Genomic DNA, 19743 nt, shown 5'->3' with positions numbered 1-19743 from the left:
ACAATGTTGTATTTATTCTTTAGTATATGTTTGGACTAGTGGTAAAGTTTCAAGTTCAAAACCTTCTATTTTCATTTTAACTTCATTTTTCTTTCATTAATAATAACATGATATAAAAAAATTTGTAATCACGTGCCAAGAATAATAAAGGCCGGTGAAAATTAACGGCAGGTGGTTTGATTGAAACATTTAAATAGTTGGATGATCTAATTGATAAAATTGAAATGTTGGTGGTCAAAATGATTTTTGACCATAGTTTGATGATCCCGTGTAGTTTACCCTAAAATAAGGGTTTAAATTATACAGTTTTTTTTATTTGTCTAATTATTTTTCTTGTCAATTATGGCGTCAACCTTTCAACATTGTACTTTTAGACAATCGTTTTTTCCACTCACATTTATAAAATTTTAAAATTTTATTTTTAAAAAAAACAAAAACAATTAAAAATATTATTTTTAAAAAACCCTTATGTTTTCTGAAATTATAAAAAAATTCAAAATCTTTTAAAACCTTAATTTCAATCCCTTTCTCATCGCCAACCGCCACCAACCAGCTAAAATTCTAATGATGCATGATCGGTTGAACACCCAATGACCGAAACCCCTTACTTCAACCTCTAATTGCAACGAAAATTGACGATAGCACAAAATATTACATTTACACGATCGTTAGGTGTTTAATCGGTTGTGAAAGTAAGGGGTTTTGGTCGTTGAGTGGTTAGTCAATCACATGTTAGGTGTTTGGTCAATTGACAGTTTTGGAAATGTATTGAAATTAGGTTTATTAAAAGATTTTTGATTTTTTTATAGTTATATAAAATTTTAGATCTCTTTCCTAAAAAAATAAATTTTATAGGTGACACATGTCATTTAATGGCGTAATTTAACAACGGTAACAATCTAGACACCTAAAGGTATAACGTTGAAAACGTTAAGCATATAGATTGACCGAAAAAAATTATGCACCTAAATGAAAAAAAAATATAATTTAAATACTTATTTTTATATTAATCATAATATTAAGGATAAACTTCACCTTCATAGAGATAAGTTTTCTGCTGTTTTCCTTGGGTATCCTCATAGTATAAAAGGGTACAAGATTTACATTTTATAGACTCACACAACTGTGGTTTCTCATGATGTTGTCATTCAGGAAGATATGTTTCATTTTCATACCATTACTTCCATAAATCAAATTCTTCATCTTTTTCATGATATACTTGCACTTGAAACAATCTATTTCTCATCTATTCAAACATGGTTTCTAGTTTCTCTATTGGAGGGGAAGAAAGCAATAGATTGTAAGTGAGTTTATTGCATCAAATATAAATATAATGATATTGTTAATCGATATAAGGCTCGTTTAGTGGCTAAAGATTCTACATAAGTAGAGAGAATTGACTACACTAGCACTGTCTTACCGTTTGTAAAAATGACGTTCTTTCAAACATTTACATGCCCTTTTGCTATTAGTGATTCACTCACATATCCTACAACTCGATGTTAATAATGCTTTTCTTAATAGATCACTTGATGTTAATGATTTGCCCATAGTTATAGTTCAGCTTCTCAAGGTCTAAACATGGTGGTATACAAGTTGCATAAGTACATTTGCTAATACGGATGGACGTAAGATTTTATATTAGAGGATACAAACTTATAAAATTTCAGGGAGATAAAAATAAATTTTTAATAAAAAATCTAAAATATATAAAATTTTAAAATTTTCAGGGGACGACCGTCGCTTTCGGTCCATCCTTGTTTGATATTTTAAACATTGGTCTAGGCAATAGTTTGTTTCTATGATATGACTATAGTTTCATGCTTTTTATGAGATGGCTTTGAAATTACCTGAATTACATGAGAGAAATTCATTATATTATCTAAATTATAAGAATTTGTGGTTACAAAGTCTCATACAAATAGATCTAATCCTTATTATTTAATAGAAGAACCTTCTTTTGTCGATGAAAATTGAATTTTATATACTTCTTAATCTACGAACATACATATAATTTTATATCAAATGGATAAATTTATAATATTTTAGAGGTGACGAATCTATACCAAACTTTATGATTGAACCTCCCTCTCATCCACACATACTTGACTGCCATTCTCCACTGAACTCGTTTCCCTTTTCCCCTGTTAACTAATCAAACCTCCAACTCTACATAAGATTGTGATTTGGGTTTTAATTAAGCAATTAGTTTAAGTGCTTAATCCACTAATTAAGAACCTCCATCACTTTACAATATCGCTTCAGTTAGTTGCTTTGTGATTAGATAATGATTTCAGCTCTTCAATAAGGTGATTAACCATATGTTCTAACAATTATTTGAGAAAAGTGCATTGTTACTCCTCTTTTTTTAGAAGAAAAATGAAAGCATACGGTTCAATGTTATTCGGGCATATTAAAGCTGTGCGACTCAATTTTGTTTATTGGATCCGAGATTATTATGAAGAACTCATTTAAAATAGAAAAATGAAAATCTATCGATTAACTGTGTAAGCGTTCAATGTTAAATGATTGAGTATTAAGCTTTTGTCAAGTGAAAAGTGTGTGCCTCTCCAGGGAAGATTTATTGAGTATTAAGCTACAACTATCATATTGCTTCGTAAATCTAGAGAATGTTATTTTTTTAAAAGATTTGAGTTTGAACAACTACATCTACAAAAAAGAAAATCACTCCAAACAATTAAAAAAATATTTACATATAAATAATTATTCAACTATTTACATGCATTATATATTTTTTAAGATAAAATCAGTAGTTCGAATTATGACGATTGTAAATAAAATAAATTATATTAAGAGAGTCGAATTCTGACATATATCTAATTTTATTTTTAAATGTTCATCGTCAAAATGGAAACTATGATATTATCTTTTTTTATGAAAAATTATATTTATAAAGGCTGAAATTCGTTGGAAAGCTCATTATTAGAATCCACCCCTGCTGTTTAAGGAGAGAGCCAGAGAAACAGCTTTTGGATCTCCATGATGACGGCGGCTCATATAGATGTAGACCCAGCAATAACCGAAGAAACGACGTCGAATTCCCTCCTACGAAACACTCGTTGCTGCTTCTGTTTCCCTTGCTTCAGCTCCTCTCGTACGCCCTCCGTCGGCATAGCCTTTTGGCACAGGATAACCAGTACGTCGTCCCAGGTCCAGCCCCGTTCCGGCTTTTGGACCCGAAGCGTCGGAGTGCTCCACAAGGTTCGAGAATGGTCGGAGATCGTCGCCGGTCCCCGGTGGAAAACCTTCATCAGGAGATTCAACCGGAATAAAAGCGGTAGCGGCGGTAGGCACGGCCAATTCCAATACGATCCTTTGAGCTACGCTTTGAATTTCGATCAAGGACCGGGACAGATTGGTGATCTAGAAGACGTCGATAAAGAGTACGGTGGGTTTCGAGCTTTCTCGACCCGCTACGCTTCGGTTTCTGGTCCGGAGAAAACGTCCCTGGCTTAAGACGATGACGGTTACTGGTCTTAAACCGGATGAATCATGTGAGCGTGAATTGGACTCTCTGAATCGATGACGTCATTGTGGAGCAGCTTAATCGTTACTTTTATTATTATTCTAATGATTTCACTTTGTAGGGTTTTTGTGTTTATGGTTTTTTTTTTTTTTTTGAAAATAAGATGAAGCGTGTGGGATTCAGATTACTACAAGATTAGATTTTGTTTGTATTCTTGGATTTGTGCTTCATTCTCGTCAACAGTGATTAAATAAAGTGTTATTTTATATAGAGATTCGGGTTTGAGCAATTGTATATAGGGGTGAATGTATATTGTCAATAACTAAAAATGATTCTGAATAAATATTATCTTATAATTACCTTAAAATATTCTATTGTATACTATGTATTTAATCACCCAACTGTTACTTTGATAAATTAATAGTGATAATGATGTATCACCATAAATAATATCACATTATCATTGAAATATTTTTAACAATTTGTGATCAAAATGAAACCAAAACGTAACACTAGATATGATTTTGAAAAGTAATAATTAAATTATCAAAACAAAATCAAAATAATAGTTAAGTGACTAAATACGTAGAATACCAAAAAAATAATATACTATCATGATACCTCGTTAAGAATGCTCGTCTAATTTGAACAGTCAATAATAATATCCATTAGCAGTAAATCAACCGTATCTAAACTCGAACTATTCTCAAAGATTGAATCCAAAACTTTGCAATTAATTCATATCATGTATGACTTGATCATAGCATAATGTTGCAAGATGAAAAACTTTCTTTCAGAGAAAATAGAAATGGATAACACACCTATTGTCCTCGAATTCTGTTAAATTCGACAAGGTGTCAAGGCAGATTTGCTTTGAACGAAAGCAACGGGAAGTTGATGATGGAATCGGAGAAGTGCCGGCAATCAGTCCTTTGAAACTAACATTTTCTGCTTGTTCTTTTCTCACATTCTCCTTTCATATTAGTTTAACTTGCTTGGAAGTCAAGGTAAAGATGCAATTTCTGCAACAGCAACTCACGAGTTCCGAACGGAGGTTTGCCACCAGCAATCCAATCCTTCTCGAGAAGGCCTGCTTTTGCACTAGCCAGCATCTCATGGTGGAAAGCAGACACGATGCAGTAAATCGAAGTTCTTAAAACATCAGCCATGGCGTATGCTTTTGCATATACTGGGTCGTGTCTACTTTTTCCTGCTCTAACATCTCTTATTCCGGCACTGAACGTGGCTGATTTAGTGCCAAATGCCCCCATCAAATTATGAGAAAGTTGCAAGCTTATTTTTCCCCCATCAACATTTCGACCGCAAGCAAAGAAGCTATGAGCGTTGAAATAACAGCAGCATTGCTACCGGAGAGTTGAGCAACCCCAAATCTGTCTTCTTTAAGTGAGTGCGCAGTCAAGGAAGCAATTGCTCGAGCAGACCATGTGTATACCTCTAAAAAGGCGACAACAAAAGATAAATAAATTTGGCTTATTCAGTAACAATACAAATCGCTCATCGATGCTTCAATTGGTAGATAAATGCTACAAAAGAACCAAGTAGTCCATGCGTAGAGATGAATTTTCTTGCAACAGATAAACATCCAACATAACCAAAAAGAGTACAATTGAACCTTGGATGACTACAATTAGCCTAAAAAACTATGGCCGGCCTGCTTCAACGTGTCTTGATACACATTTTGGGGATAGACACTAAGCAAGCAACCACAAAGAAACAAAGAGAACCGAGCTAACGCGCAATGAAAGCAATTACTGCAAGCAAATTAAGCCTACAAAGAAAAGTGTGTATGTAACCAACTACCTGTGCCACCTAGGGATGTAAGATTGCCCCGTCCCTAATGAGGAAAATACTTGACCTGGAGATGGAAGTGAGTGTTGGATACGAATATTTGTCCAACACAAATATGTGAAAACATTTTCAACTTCTCTGTATAATTTGAAAGTTAATACCATGTATCATATCCAAATATGTATAAAACATGAGTGCTGTAAGGATGATGAAGTGTTCGGGAAACATAGCCTTCCCATCAAACCATGTTGCCCATAAGGTGAACAATTTAAAAAACATGTTATAGACAACCGTGTTCTTCCCTGATTCAATAATTGGAGTTATATTGCTAAAAGATTCTTGCAGTTAATGTGCACTCGATCATTGTGGTCTACTGGGTCTACATGAAGAACATGCGGAATGGATGCATGCACACCTCTAGAAAATGTTGTCATACCTGGAAGTCGTTCATTAGTTCGGAGCATCTTGAATTCTGTCGGTTAGTTGATAACTGCAACTGGTCAGATATCAAGTAGGTTTTATCATCTGGAGAGCCATCAAGACCTTGGACCAACTTTGATGTAAGCTGCTCCAAAGGCCTCAAGCATACAGCTGCAACTCTTTTGTAAGTCTCACCAGTTTCTTCAAAGAAGGAAGCTCGACGCCAGTAGTCAACATTATTCTCACAAACCATACATAGATCAAGGTATGCAAGATATTTCAGAAGAGAAGCTGGAGATGTCTCTTCTAATGCAGCTAGGAGCGGTTCACTCGGATTTGTTTCTGCTGCTGCTGATCCTTTTGGTGGTGCAAACATGAACCTTTTTGTATGTAGCACCTATAACAGAACATGTATATAGGTAAAAAGAAAGATTTATATTAAGGAACATCAGTGAATGTGAACGAATATGTTCTCTATGAACTATAAAAGCATGCAAAAGGAAGTGAAATAGTGACCAATACGATGACATTAGTTTAGCATTTTTGAGAAAGTGAAAACACCATTCCAAATGCCCAAGCAGCCAAGACATTTGGCAAACTACAAATAGTTGATGATCAATACGGCTATCAAAGGTCGAGAAGATAAAAAAAATGAGGAATTTGCTGCTTTGGGAGGCAAGAAAGAAGATGCAAGAATGGTGGCGAGTGTTTCTTATGCAACAACTATGAGTACATATGCTTAATTGACTGAAACAGTTAACAATGATGAATATAATTGATTTATAGATTCAATCCTCTTTCGAACCTGGCAGCTAATATCATGAATTATTCATTCACATAGAAGCCCTATAGGTCAATGAGAATATGTCTAAGAATTAGAAAGGTGGTTTACCCATCCTAAAAGTGTTGGAAAATAACAGCATTTTGAGCTTTAATCACACAATATGTAAGAAATGACAATAATTTTGTAAATTTCAAACCAACCTGATGCAAATGGTGAGTTAACTCCCAACAAAGATACACAGAAAAGCCGGCAGCGTAAGAGATTATAAGCTGAGCAAAAAGTTTCCGAGCTCGAGCTCGAGCTCGGTGCTAAATCGTGCGGCAAAAACCCAACAGCAGAGTTGAAAATAGATAAGCAGCAGCAGAAAGCTTTAATGCTCTAGCAATGGCGGAAGGGATCCCCATCTTGAAGCTAAAGAACAGGGGACGCTGTCGACAAAGAGCAAACAAAACCCAAGTCATAAAACAGATTAAAAAGACGATTTAAAACAAGAAACACTAACAACATCAATTCACCTGAACAATGGGGAACTGCAATACCCATCGCCGTTTATAAATATAAAAAGAAGCATAGAGTAACCCCGAAACAAAACCCTTAAACTCCACTCTTCCATTGACACCGCAAAGAGAAAGAGCCAAGAGAGAACCCGAAACAGCCGCCACGGCCAGCAACACCGGAAAAATACGTCTAAATTTAGGTTGTGGAGATAAGACGGTCGAGAGCGAAAAAGAGAAGAGCAGCTGGGAGAGATGAAAGCTGAAAAAGGAGATGAAAATTGTAGTGAAGGAGCGCCAGGAGACGATTGTTTTCGTGAATGCCAAGAAAATCAAGCTACTTAGAATCGACTGCCATAGTAGTAACCCTACTAATCGGTTCTTCACTACCACGTCTGACTCGGCTGCTGTCCACGAACACATACTGGTTTCCTCCCTTTGGCCCTTAAAAAGATTGAAAATTTCTGAAACTAGTGCCATCAAAGAAAAACAAAATAATGGTATTTGAAGCAAACTTACTTGGATGACCAAATCAAAGAGAGATCAAGAAAGAAAATAGCAAAACCCCAAAAGTAAACAAAAAGGAATATAGAGAAATCAGCAAAAGTCTTTACTTACCCAATGTGTAGTTGAGCTGCAGAGAGGAAGAGGGTCAGAGCTGGCGACAAAGTGAGATTAAGTGAGGGGCGGCGCGTGAGATATATGGTGGTGGCCACAAGCTGAAGGTGATGGAAACTAGAGAAAAAGGGCAAGAAATATAGAAAGGAAAATGAAAGGAAAAAGAAGAGGGAAAACGGAGTGAGGGGAAGGGGCGAGGGAGAAAATACAAAGGTACCAAGTAATCGGCAAAATTATTAGGAGTTTTCAAATATAATTTATTTTTGAATTCTCCAAAAAATAGTTGTCTCTTGTTCCCACTCTATTAACTGAGTTGGATGGTCATTTTCGAAAATCTAATCTATTTATCAACTAATTTATCAACTAATTTAGATCAAATGTTACAGAGACAATGGTAATCTTATTAACTCAGTTTGCTCCATTTGTAAACATCAAGATTTAAACTATCAACCTTGGTTAAGTAATCTAGTGTCTCATCCCATCGACCTTATTTAAGAAATTTAATGTCTCATCCTAGATAAAATACAATTTATTAATATAAGATTAAAAATATAAAAATTAGTTATAATAGAAAATCTTACCAAAAGTATAATCTTTTAGATAAGAAGGAGTAATTTTTAAACTTTTATAAGTTATAATCGAAAATGTTATTTTTTAGTATTTTCGATTATAAGTTACAAACCTTTGCAATGTAACTTTTCAGTTTCAATCTAAAGTTTTATAAGTTTGTATAACTTTTTAAGTTAAAGATGACAACATTTTAAGTTGAAACCATCTTAAATTAACTTTAAATTAAATTACCGCACCGTAAAATAATATGTAATTATTGATAATTTGGAATCAACATGTTATAAAATTATGAAAACATTTTAGAAAAATTAAAAACATGTTATAAATCAATCAATAATTAATTAGTTTGATGAGATGAGAAGGTAGATCCTTTAAGCAAGGTTATAAATTCGAATTCTGACATTTATGAATTGAGTAAATTGGGATAGGAGGATTGTCTTTTAATAAACATCTACAGAAATTTATTCGAAATAGTCAATTAATAAATCAGATGCCGATAATTAAAAAATACATGCTATAAATCTACTTAAGTGGATATTCATACAACTTCCATTCATTAAGTTACTAAATTTTATATCCATTGTAGTACGAACTTTAGAGTTCATATTCATAAAATCTATAAATATTAAAACTTTATAAATAGTGATCATGTACTTATGAATGGAGTGAGCAATAGAAAGATGATTCATTCCTTTTATCTTGTATCCTATATTTTTCTTTTATTTTTACTTTAAGTTTATAGATTTATAAAATATTATCAATATAATCTCGTTTAATTATTAAATTTTTTATTAGTGTTTTTTTAAAAACAATCAATTTGATATTAATTACTACATCCACTATATAATCAATTCAGTTTAAAAAGTATAATATGTTTTGTTTATAGATATATATTTGATATAGTTGTTGGTCCATCATTCTTAAATTAAGGTGAGTGCATTTTTATCAATTGTTGATGTATTGCTTTCTTTTACTACTCCATGATTTAAGATTTGATACTTCTTCTTGATACGTTGGTCTATTTCAAAAAATTTAATAGTTTATAATGATTACAAGATAATATATGGATTTTCTTAATCTATTAATAACGTACACACATCCCATAAATGCCGCTGTTTGAACTCATGACCTCTTAGTCAACATTATCTTTTATTATTGAAATCATTTAATGAGTCTTTTCGTCTTTGTCAAAATAGTATTCTTTTTCTTTAATTATGATTGAGGATTTATTTATGATATGATTTAGATATATTAAAATATGTTTATTTGTTGGGGATTAATTTCATAACAATGGCATCAATGCTTTTGTACTTTGTCATTTTTACTAATATGGTGTTTATATTTTCTAAATGTGTAATGTGTTTTTCTTTTTTCTCATCGAGAGAACTTTATTATAATAATAAACTATATAGACTATAAATCTCACTAAAACCTCTTTAATCCTAAATAGAAATAAATCATACATACATACAACAGACCTAATATATAGGAGCTAATGCCAACAGTGCCAGTCTACTCGAGCACTAATCTGCTGATCTACAAAATCAACAAAGTAACTCAATATTACACTCATTGTTAAAATGCTAAATAGCAATTTAACGACAACTATTATTATTAATATTATCGATTTATAATAAAATGGTCACTTATCGTTGTTTTTATTAAATTGATAACGTTAACAAAAAAATTAATATTTAGTTTTATCCTTAAATTACTATCAAAACATGACATAGGTCCTTAAACCATCACCACCATCGTATTCGTCTCCTCCCCGTCTCTCTCACCTCATCAGCTCTCAAACCAAAACGTCGATAGGTCCATTTCTGCATGTGATGATCTCGGTGGAGAGAGTTTCTGGTAATTGACATGGCTGCATGAGAAGAACATGGCCCCTTTTTGCAATTCGAAGTGTTCACAGAACAAGAACTGGAGCAGGTACAAGCAAAACAGCAAAATACAACCACTCTTCCATCGACCGATGGGGCGTTGCTCATTCCATCAAGTGAATCGACAGTTTGAAGACGCAGTCAGAAAATCCCATACCATAAATCTGTTTGAAGATGATGCAAAATGACATTCATACATGTTCGTCATTGCAAAATCTCAGAAAGTCCAGAACTGAAGCCATGGAAAAGGGAAGTTTGATAGTTTGGTTGCGGCAGTACGAACCCAGTATTTCATATTAGGGATGACAAACTTATAAAATTTTAAGTACGAAATAATTTATAAAATTTTATGGAGCGAAATCATGTTTTCAATAGAAAGTATAAAGAAAATATCTAAAATACATAGGAATTTGAAAATTTTATGAGGGAGCAACCTTCCCCACCCGGCCCCTCTAGGTGCATCCCCTGCCAACTTCATATCTTTTTGTTGTTGAACTTAGAACCGAAGGTCCAACCAGTTCTGTACACTGTCCAATTTTTTATTCCTTGATTCGAAGAGTTTGCAGGTAGGGTTGCCATTTGTTCTATAAACAAAAAGGGATTGGAGTTTGATAAATTTTATTTTGGCACATAAAATCTCTTTACCTGAAATCATTTTCTTGTATACTAATAAATTTTGTACCAACATGTTTAATTACTATTTATTTATGTTAATTAGTTTTTATAATTGTGGAGTCTTGTATTTGAGTTACTAATGAGATAAAAGCAGTACTCATGGAACAATATTTTCAAATCAAATCAATATCGGAACCATGTTTTTCAGCAGTATGCGGAGCAAAACCAACCAATATATATATATGAAAACATTCTCAAGACTCGAATAAAACTTCCGCAAGACAAAAAGCAGATACTACAACCTTTAACATTCATCAACCTTTAGCCGGATAAGTCTTCGGGGCCATTGATTTCCTAGCCACAAAATAAACAACACACAATTAGCCAAAACAAAAATGATCCATGTAATGCTCAGGGATTTAAATAGCGGCTGTTATATTACGGTAAAGGTGTCGCCTGAAATCGTTAATTCATTATTGCATGACTACGATACCCATAATGATTATAATAGCATCTGCTATTGCCGCTATTACGATAAACATGACTGTAACCGTAATTTAAATCCCTGGTAATGCGAGTAAAGAAGAGACTGCATCTCATCGTTTTACCTTGTTTTCGAGTACGGTTCCATCTGGAATCTCCAACTTTACTCCATCTTTTGCAGCAATTTTCACTTTCCCCTGTAAAATGATGACCATTCAGCTAAAGCTATTAACTTAATGCTTCTTATATAGCGAGATGGAACTAAAACGTACAAGTAGCTATACGGAAATTGGAGGGTGTAAAATACCTTGAGAACAATATTAGCACCAAACCATACATCGCCACTCACGCTAAGGTTGTCAAGATCGATGATGCTTGGGATTGACTTGAACCGACTTAAGAAGTTGCTAACCTGTTGTGCAGATTACGAAATATCAACGTCGTTATCGAAATAGCATCGATGTTAAAGTGCGAGATCAACATGACAAGTACTAACCTTCTTGAATTCAGGCCCCAATTCAATGGATGGATTTTCCGGATTCGCTCTAGCACTGTTGCGGCTAACTAAGCCATCAGCTAAGGTGTAGAGGTCAGACTGCGAATGAAAATATGAGGATGTGTTAAAGGAAGGTTCTAATTACTATCCAGGGTGCAGTGTTGGAGGAAGAAGACAATAACCTGGACAAGAAACAAATCTGAAGACGCCTTCACCGGAAGGAATCGTGATCGAGGTACATTGATACCAATAGCATGTTCAAAGAACTTGTTCACACATGGAAATAACAGAGTTAAACCACTTTTTAAGATTGTGATAGATCATAAGAGTAAATAGGACAATGTATACCCTAATTGCTGCACCAGCTGCAGTTTCCAGTTGAAGAACTTTGACTCCATCGACCTCCTGCAGCCAATTTTATTATTTGGTAATCAGAATTCTACCAGATGCAACATGGTAATGAAAAAACAAAGAAACAAACCTTTGGGTTTGGGATGATTTCCATCTCGAGTGCATCAGCTTCCACAAGCCTCTTTATTGCTTTCAGGTTCACCCACCTGTAAATAAATAAATGATCAGTGCTAAACCAATAATCAGTTACGATAGTTAAGGGAGGGTAACTTACAAATTGTTTGTATTGAAAATTTTAAATTTCTCAATGGACTTGAATTCATTGACCTGTTACAAAGAGAATCACATCAGCCATTGACCTGACAGATGATTAGCAAAACTACATTTTCTCCATTAAACAAATCAAGTCAAATGCAAATTGGGGTGGAAAAGAATGAATAACAAAACAACAAATAGACAAAGAAAGATGGAAAACGGACAACTTACATGTGCATCAGGGACTTGTGCAATTTCAAGGAGCTGAATTACACAAATAAAAACAGTGTCAGTTAATTAGTTAAAGTAGGAAACATTTGGTTTTTTCCTTCTCGGTTGGTGATTCACCATTATGTACTAAAAAAGGTTAATAACATGTTCGCAAAATTAAAAAATAAACTAAGACAATCAGCTATGGACAAAAGCTTAAGCAGTAAATTCTTCTGGTTTAACTGCAATAAGTTATTTTCTGCAGAAATAACTCCAGCTTTTCCATTATTCTAAAGATATGGAGATTCAAGTATAACTCAGTACTTTTTTTATTTTGCAGTAGTGAAAACCAATAATAATGTTAATTTATTATGCAGTAGAAAAATCTAAAAAACAATAATAATTATTATTTATTCTGCAATAGGAAAATCCATTAATAAAGTTTTAGAAAGTATGAGGTTGTTTATGCATTTGTTTACCAAGCCAATAAGCCATTATCATAAAAAATGTGAACCTGTAATTATACTCTAAAATTCTACCTATGGCACTTATAAATCAGTAGTAATTCTACTCCACATTCCTATGCTTAAAAGCAAGATAGGTTGTTTATCTTTAAAACCTCAGATATACTTCTGTTAATAAAAGGCGATAGGATTGAAAGACAAATTCTAAAAGCAAATAAGAGTTCATTTCATACCTGAACTTTTCCTTCATAAGATATAAGAGTGCCGCCCTTCACATCAGCTAAGGTTTTGGGTGTCACCTACAAAAAGAAAAAAGAAGCAATGTAGCAATAATCACAAAGCTAGGGAAACCGAATAGAACAGATTATAGTTATCTTCCTGTACCTCCATACAGTATTCATTCTTATTTTGGATCAAATGATTCAAGATTTCTAGATCCCCTGTCAAGGACTAACATTGCCAGAAAGGAAAAAAGTTGAGATTCATGTCTTAAGAGTGTGTGCGTGACTAATAACTAACAAGTTGAATTCATTGGAAACCAAAATGAGGATACTCAAGTCAACAATAGCACCCAAGTTGTCTGAGTTGGCAACAAACACATACTCCTTGCCCTGTACGAACAATGAAACACAAATATGTTACCAGAAAGAATTTATGCCTATGCACCAAATGTTTTGGAAAAAAATCACATTGCATTGCAGCCATAACCTCTGATAAGAAAGTATCGAGCTTGCCACTGTTCATTAGAGATTGGAACACGTCACCATGACCAGGAGGATACCTTCATCCAGAAAAGAAATGCTCTAGTAAAGAGATTACCATTGAACAAGAAACTCAAAATGAAACCTATTCAATGCAATAAGTGAAGAAAAATCAAAAGTGAGAGTGTTATGAACATTATTCTTCATTATGAACGTTATAGAAAATATAGAAGAGACTGAGAAGCAGTCCAATAATTTCATCCCACTACAGCATAAAGAATCCAGGGAAAACCTTATACTTCATTTTCTAAAACTATGACACTCTTCAATTATCCTGTGAATGCGTTAAACTAAGAAACATACATCATTTAACAAAAATATACGTAAATTCGTAGCTCAGTTTTGGAAACAACAAAGACAATAACACTTCTCTTATAAATGGGTTATGGCTCAGATATAACAGCTGTAAGACTATTCTGAAACTCTAAATATTAATTCCACATGAACTCCCCATACTTTCTTGAATGAAAACTAACCAGTTTACATCTATGATACATCCATCCCTTTTTAAAACCACTTCAAAGCTTCAAAACTTTACAATGTTCTTACAAGTTGGGAAGCAAATAGTAATTCAGATGAAGCTAAGCAGCTAAAAAATAGTAATCACAACCGATAATGAAGGCATATAAAGTGAGAGAAGTGGATGAAATAAAAAGAATTCAGGCCCTTTAAATTACTGTTCGTCTCTATCTGTAGTTTAGCATTAAGATTGCCATGCATCCCTACTGTAATAGAGGGACTAGATTAAAAGAAGGAAATAGAGCAACAAAGTTTACCATCCATCCTTTCCAGGCTGCCCTTTGCAAGGAAATGGAGTAAAATCTTCAGCCACCAGACGAGGATATTGGCTCTATGAATATCCAAGAAATGAGGGGAGAAATCAGAGAAAAGAGAATACAAGAAATGGATCTCTGTTTTATGTCGTTGAGTCTAAATTGAATCTTGAGAAGGTGAAATTCAATTTCTAAACCTGATTAAAAATATGAACTTTTACGTTTGAATTGGAGTAATTTTCGACAATCTGCATTGAACAATAATTATATGAAAAATAGATCGAATGCTGATGACAAGAAAAATAAATCAGTTGAGGTGAAGGAAAAAGTTATATAAATGTAGAAATAAACCTTCATTGTGTCATCATGGGTATTGAATGAGTTCATCAGCACCAATGGAACGCTACATCCATATTTCGTATTAAGATTCTGATCAAAACAAAGAAAAAGACGGTTTTCAAATGAGCTGCATCTTATAACATAAGACAAAAACGAAAATCAACAACTTATAAGGGAAGGAAAATTTATAACCTGAATTTGAGCAACAATTAGATCAAGAAATGTGGAGCCATTGCGGACTTCAATGACAGATCTGTTTTCGAGAAAAAAAATCAAACAAAGGAACAATTAAATAATTTTATTACTAAACAATGCAAAACATAAAAGTAACTAATGGTGACTGATTAGAAAGAAAAATATCATACTTAGGACCAGTACATCCCATAGTCGTCCCCAAGCCTCCATTAAGCTTTAAAACAACAAGTTTGTCCAATAACTTCTTAGTTTCAGCTGGATCTGCATTGAGATTTATTCATTAGATCAAAAGAAAGGCAAACTCCCTATTCGTTTTTTTTTCAATAGATTAAAATTAAATTAGATAACTACCTTCAGGAATTGGAGCCAATGTGTCATAAGGAACAACAACTTCATCAGTCGGTGTTTGGATCTTACTCCATTCTACATGCTGTGCTTCTCCACTTTTTTTATAACAATTCAAATCGCCATTTTCGAAATATCAGAATTCAAAATCTAACTAACAACGATCAAAGAGAGAAAAAAAAGGAAAACGGTTTGAATTGAAACGGACACCTTACCTGAGATAGCGGGAGACGAGGTTGATGAATCCGTTTTTCTCATTTTCACTGAGAAATAATCAAACATTGGAATCATCGTTATCGTTATTGTCAATTACAAATTCTCCGAGAAAATAAAAAGAAAAGCAGAGAAAGCGTACCTGATTTGAGTTAGTGAAGGAAGGTGAGATTTGATGTGATCCAGTTTTTCCATCGGAAAACAAACAAGAAGAATAACAGAAACAAGGAAATGGAGAGGAACGGCAAGTGTATTAGAGTGTGGAGTGAGGAGGATGTCTACGTGAGCTTTTTATAGTAAAATTCGAATAGCCTCTTGAAATTCGAAGCTACGTTTACCAAGTTTTCAAAATATTAAAATAATATAGTATTTAGAATCAGTCGTAGAAACGAAGCTAGCATGACGGACATCTTGACACCTAGGGCTGTAAATGGGCTGTAAATTAGACGAGACAGATCGCGAGTTATTCGAGATCTCTTCGATCAAGGTTCGATAAATACTCGAATCGAATGGACTGGACTCAAGTTCTTAACGAGCCTGAACAACCTACTCGATATTCGACTCGAAAAGCTCGTGAGCAGCTCGAAAAATGTTATATTTTTAGATTTTTTAAAATTACATTATTAAAAATATATTAAAAATACACTATTGATAATTAAAATATTTTAAAAATATATTAAAAATTATATAATACAACAACCTCAAATTTTAATTAATATCATTACAATGAACCTTAAACCTTAAACCCTAAACTTTAAACCCTAAATTATACTTACCTCATAAATCGATACCAAGTCGATTAATTAATATCTTTGTAATAAACCCTAAACCCTAAAACCTAAATCTAATTATGTGATAGGGGTTAAGTTATACACATGAAGGTAATATACAAATTATGCAAAATGATGTTATGTGACTCCTAAATAAATCAATCGCATACTTATACATAAACATATCAACATGCAAAATAAATATACACAACTAATTAAAGAAAACAATCCTAAACAGGGACTAAATTAAGAGAAATCTAAATGTGAGGACTAATTTAAGCTAAATATACTAACTTTAGAATGATGATTAAATTCACGTAAATGTAAAATTAAACTTACAAAATTGGAATTAAACCAATGACTTAAATACAAAATGTGCATAAACTATAGGGTATTATATGCAATTGATCCTATTCGGTTTAAGCTAAAATAATATGGAAAATAACATAAATGACACCGTACCATTTAAAACAAATAAGAAAATTTAAAAAATGTGATTGAAATACAAAAATTAAAATATAACCTACCAAACTATAAATTTATTAAACATGCATATACATGTTTTCGAGGCGAAATGAAGTTCCCTGAAACCCATTTTTATGGTGAGATGGTTGGTTTATCTCCATGAAAGCGCCTTGATTATCACCAGTAATTTTTATGATCTTCATTCTTGCATCCTCGGAGTCAGAAAATACTTGTTGCCCTTTGCCTCACTTCCCTTGGATGTTGCTTTGCGAGTGTCACCAAATAGCCATCCCTTGGGCTTGTCGATCGTCTTTTGCTCTGTCTCAGCTTGAATCTTCTTGGGATCAGTCTCAGCTTGAGCTTTCAACTGGAAAGGTGAGAGAGCATGTTGAGAATTAAGATCAAATGAATAACATCTGCTATTACTATTATGCTTCACGTGCAACTACATCACAATCAGCTTATATAGCAGCTATGACTTCAAGCTTACTCAATCTCTTAGCTTCCTATAACAACATTCATAACAGAATCCAAACGTCCCTATCCTTAACAACCATAACAACTCACACACACACACACTCAATGCACACATTAACAGTGCATGCACACATTACACGTTAACAATGCATATTCTAGAATGCAAATGTATATTCCAGAATGCATATTTCAATATTCTCCCTACTCTTTTCCTTCTCCTTGAGTAAATGAGAAAATCTGCACTTTGGGTCGAAATTGCTCAAACGAATATTTGGACAATGATTTAGTAAATCATCCGTTCTAGTTGAATCGAAAGTGCGATGCTTCCTTCCTTTCTAATTGAATCGAAAGTGCGATGCTTCCTTCCGTTCTTCTTGAATCGAAAGTGCGACGCCTCCCTTCGTTCTACTATAGACGAGAATCAAAAGTGCGATGCTTCCCTTCGTTCTACTTTACTCACCTTTATTTTCTTCCTTCTTCATCCTTTTACCCAATGTGCCCTTAGATTTTCTGTGAAGCTTTCAAGTCCCATGATTTCTTTGGAGAAAAAGTAACAAATGATGAAAAGATACCACAACAATAAGTTGTTTTTAAACAGACCATGACTATTGAAGAGATCACCAAAACAATACCATTGTTCTCAACCAAATTAACTCGCTTATACCAATGAACAAGTATTCAGCCAACCATCAGCAGTAACCAATTCAGTAAAAGTCAACAGAACAAGACTCAGAAGGAGGAGTATGCACGTCTATGCAACAACTAAATCACTACATCAGAATTCTCACATGTTGCTACTCTGCTCAAATTCACGCTAACTTTGATTTCTTACTTGAATAACGTCCCAAATGCAAGAATCCAATCACCAAACCAGATTTGATTAACCATTGTGAATCACCAACACAAAACTAATCTCAATAAAGCATAAGCAGTAGACAAACAACAACTGATATTCCAAAATCAATTACCATCTAAAACTAAGAAATGATAGTGGCTGAGACATGAATCAGTAACCAAACACGAATGATAGAGGAGGCAGCATGCATTTAGATAGAACCTGAAAAACAAACTCAACATATCTCATTGTAGAATTGCAACAGTCGCCAGAAAACATGAAGCGATGACGATGAAACTTTGACGTAGCAAACCATCAAATTTGTAACACTACCAATGAACAACCAACTAGCGTCAAGGAACCAGATTCAGATATGAGATTCTGATATGAAATAGAGGAAGTTCGACTAGTGAATCGACGAAGATAACAAACAATTAGAGATCCGATGAACCTAAAAAACATACAAGATATTTGAGAGCAATTTTGCAGCAGTGATGAAAAGGCATCATAACAAGAGCGGCAAGAGAATAACAGGTGGATACGATCATTAACAGCGCTGGAAACAGTCACGATAGCACCAACGAATTCCAAGCAGCGGGAGAAAACATTGTCACTACCGAACTCTCACAAACAAAACGTCGAACATGTAGTAGATGATTCCAAATAAGATCATAAATGATAAATGCACGACAGAGCCATCATTGTTTAACTCAAAATTCTTCAATATTGATGTTAAAGAAAAACTGGTGATAAAAGAGACAATCACCTCATGATGCGATACTTGCGGCAGAAAAAGAATAAGAAACAGGTGGTGCTAGCGATGACAGCAACATCATTCAATGAAGAGCAGAAGATGAAGAAAAACACGGATGAAGAAAAACAACTTGAAAAAAGGTAATGGAGATAACAGTGGCGAAAGAAAGGTGCGGCGGAAGAAAGGCTTCAAGATCTTTAGCAACTGATACCATGTTGAGAATTAAGATCAAATGAATAACATCTGCTATTACTATTATGCTTCACGTGCAACTACATCACAATCAGCTTATATAGCAGCTATGACTTCAAGCTTACTCAATCTCTTAGCTTCCTATAACAACATTCATAACAGAATCCAAAACGTCCCTATCCTTAACAACCATAACAACTCACACACACACACACTCAATGCACACATTAACAGTGCATGCACACATTACACGTTAACAATGCATATTCTAGAATGCAAATGTATATTCCAGAATGCATATTCCAATAGAGCAAAAGGAGAAGGTGGCCTGCCAGTTGCCGGTTTGGTCATCGATGATTTCGGGTTAGGCATACGGGTAGTGGTGGTCACATAGGAGGTAGGCATTTGGGTTGGGAAACTTGCCACTGATGTTGCAGTTGGAGGTGTCTTGGCAGGTGAAACTTTCATCGTGGTATTAGTAACCACTGGCTTCGCTGCTGGAGAAGATGCCAAGAAAGAAGTTGTTGTTTTTGTAGAAGTAGTTGGCACAGGCTTCTCCGTTTGGTGCCATCGATCTTGATGGGGGTATCCCTTGATCTTGATGATGATGATGTTGATGTTGCTGTGTTGGAGGCTTCAATGAAGCTTGTTTAGCAATCTCCGATTAACAGGGTGTTGAAGA

The 19743-nt window shown here is 34.1% G+C and overlaps 2 protein-coding genes and 1 pseudogene across 2 annotated transcripts; 1 reads left to right on the top strand and 2 right to left on the bottom strand.

The window, feature by feature from the left end:
* Positions 1–2939: 2939 nt before the first annotated feature.
* Positions 2940–3671, top strand: LOC120165632. The gene has a single exon (XM_039175109.1). The coding sequence runs from the start codon at positions 3001–3003 to the stop codon at positions 3475–3477; it is 477 nt and encodes a 158-aa protein (XP_039031040.1). The 5' UTR covers positions 2940–3000; the 3' UTR covers positions 3478–3671.
* A 790-nt stretch (positions 3672–4461) lies between these two features.
* LOC120165653 lies at positions 4462–7820 on the bottom strand (annotated as a pseudogene).
* Positions 7821–10919: 3099 nt separating this feature from the next.
* On the bottom strand, positions 10920–15837 carry LOC120165654 (UTP--glucose-1-phosphate uridylyltransferase-like). The gene is made up of 21 exons (XM_039175130.1): positions 15711–15837; positions 15571–15618; positions 15362–15453; positions 15181–15271; positions 15008–15068; positions 14828–14905; positions 14674–14724; positions 14480–14553; positions 13651–13723; positions 13496–13553; positions 13327–13373; positions 13176–13241; positions 12500–12532; positions 12288–12340; positions 12144–12219; positions 12011–12067; positions 11845–11928; positions 11663–11761; positions 11474–11578; positions 11292–11363; positions 10920–11037 (listed from the first exon to the last, which is right to left on the bottom strand). Exons 1-21 carry the CDS (start codon positions 15761–15763, stop codon positions 11005–11007), a joined length of 1404 nt encoding a protein of 467 aa, XP_039031061.1. The 5' UTR covers positions 15764–15837; the 3' UTR covers positions 10920–11004.
* Positions 15838–19743: the final 3906 nt, after the last annotated feature.

Source organism: Hibiscus syriacus, unplaced genomic scaffold, assembly GCF_006381635.1.
Source record: "Hibiscus syriacus cultivar Baekdansim isolate YM2019G1 unplaced genomic scaffold, ASM638163v2 tig00111584_pilon, whole genome shotgun sequence".
Lineage (NCBI taxonomy): Eukaryota > Viridiplantae > Streptophyta > Magnoliopsida > Malvales > Malvaceae > Hibiscus > Hibiscus syriacus.
Note: the sequence above shows the minus strand (reverse complement) of the source record. Positions and strands in the feature narration are given on the sequence as shown.

What these genes read in the sequence shown, in the direction of transcription:
- LOC120165632 (XM_039175109.1), top strand. Translation starts at nt 3,001, where the DNA reads ATGATGACGGCGGCTCATATAGATGTAGACCCAGCAATAACCGAAGAA.
- LOC120165654 (XM_039175130.1), bottom strand. Translation starts at nt 15,763, where the DNA reads ATGGAAAAACTGGATCACATCAAATCTCACCTTCCTTCACTAACTCAA. An exon ending in CACAAGTCCCTGATGCACAT is followed by an intron (nt 12,341 to 12,499) that starts GTAAGTTGTCCG and finishes TCTTTGTAACAG; the next exon opens with GTCAATGAATTCAAGTCCAT. An exon ending in AAATCATCCCAAACCCAAAG is followed by an intron (nt 12,068 to 12,143) that starts GTTTGTTTCTTT and finishes AATTGGCTGCAG; the next exon opens with GAGGTCGATGGAGTCAAAGT.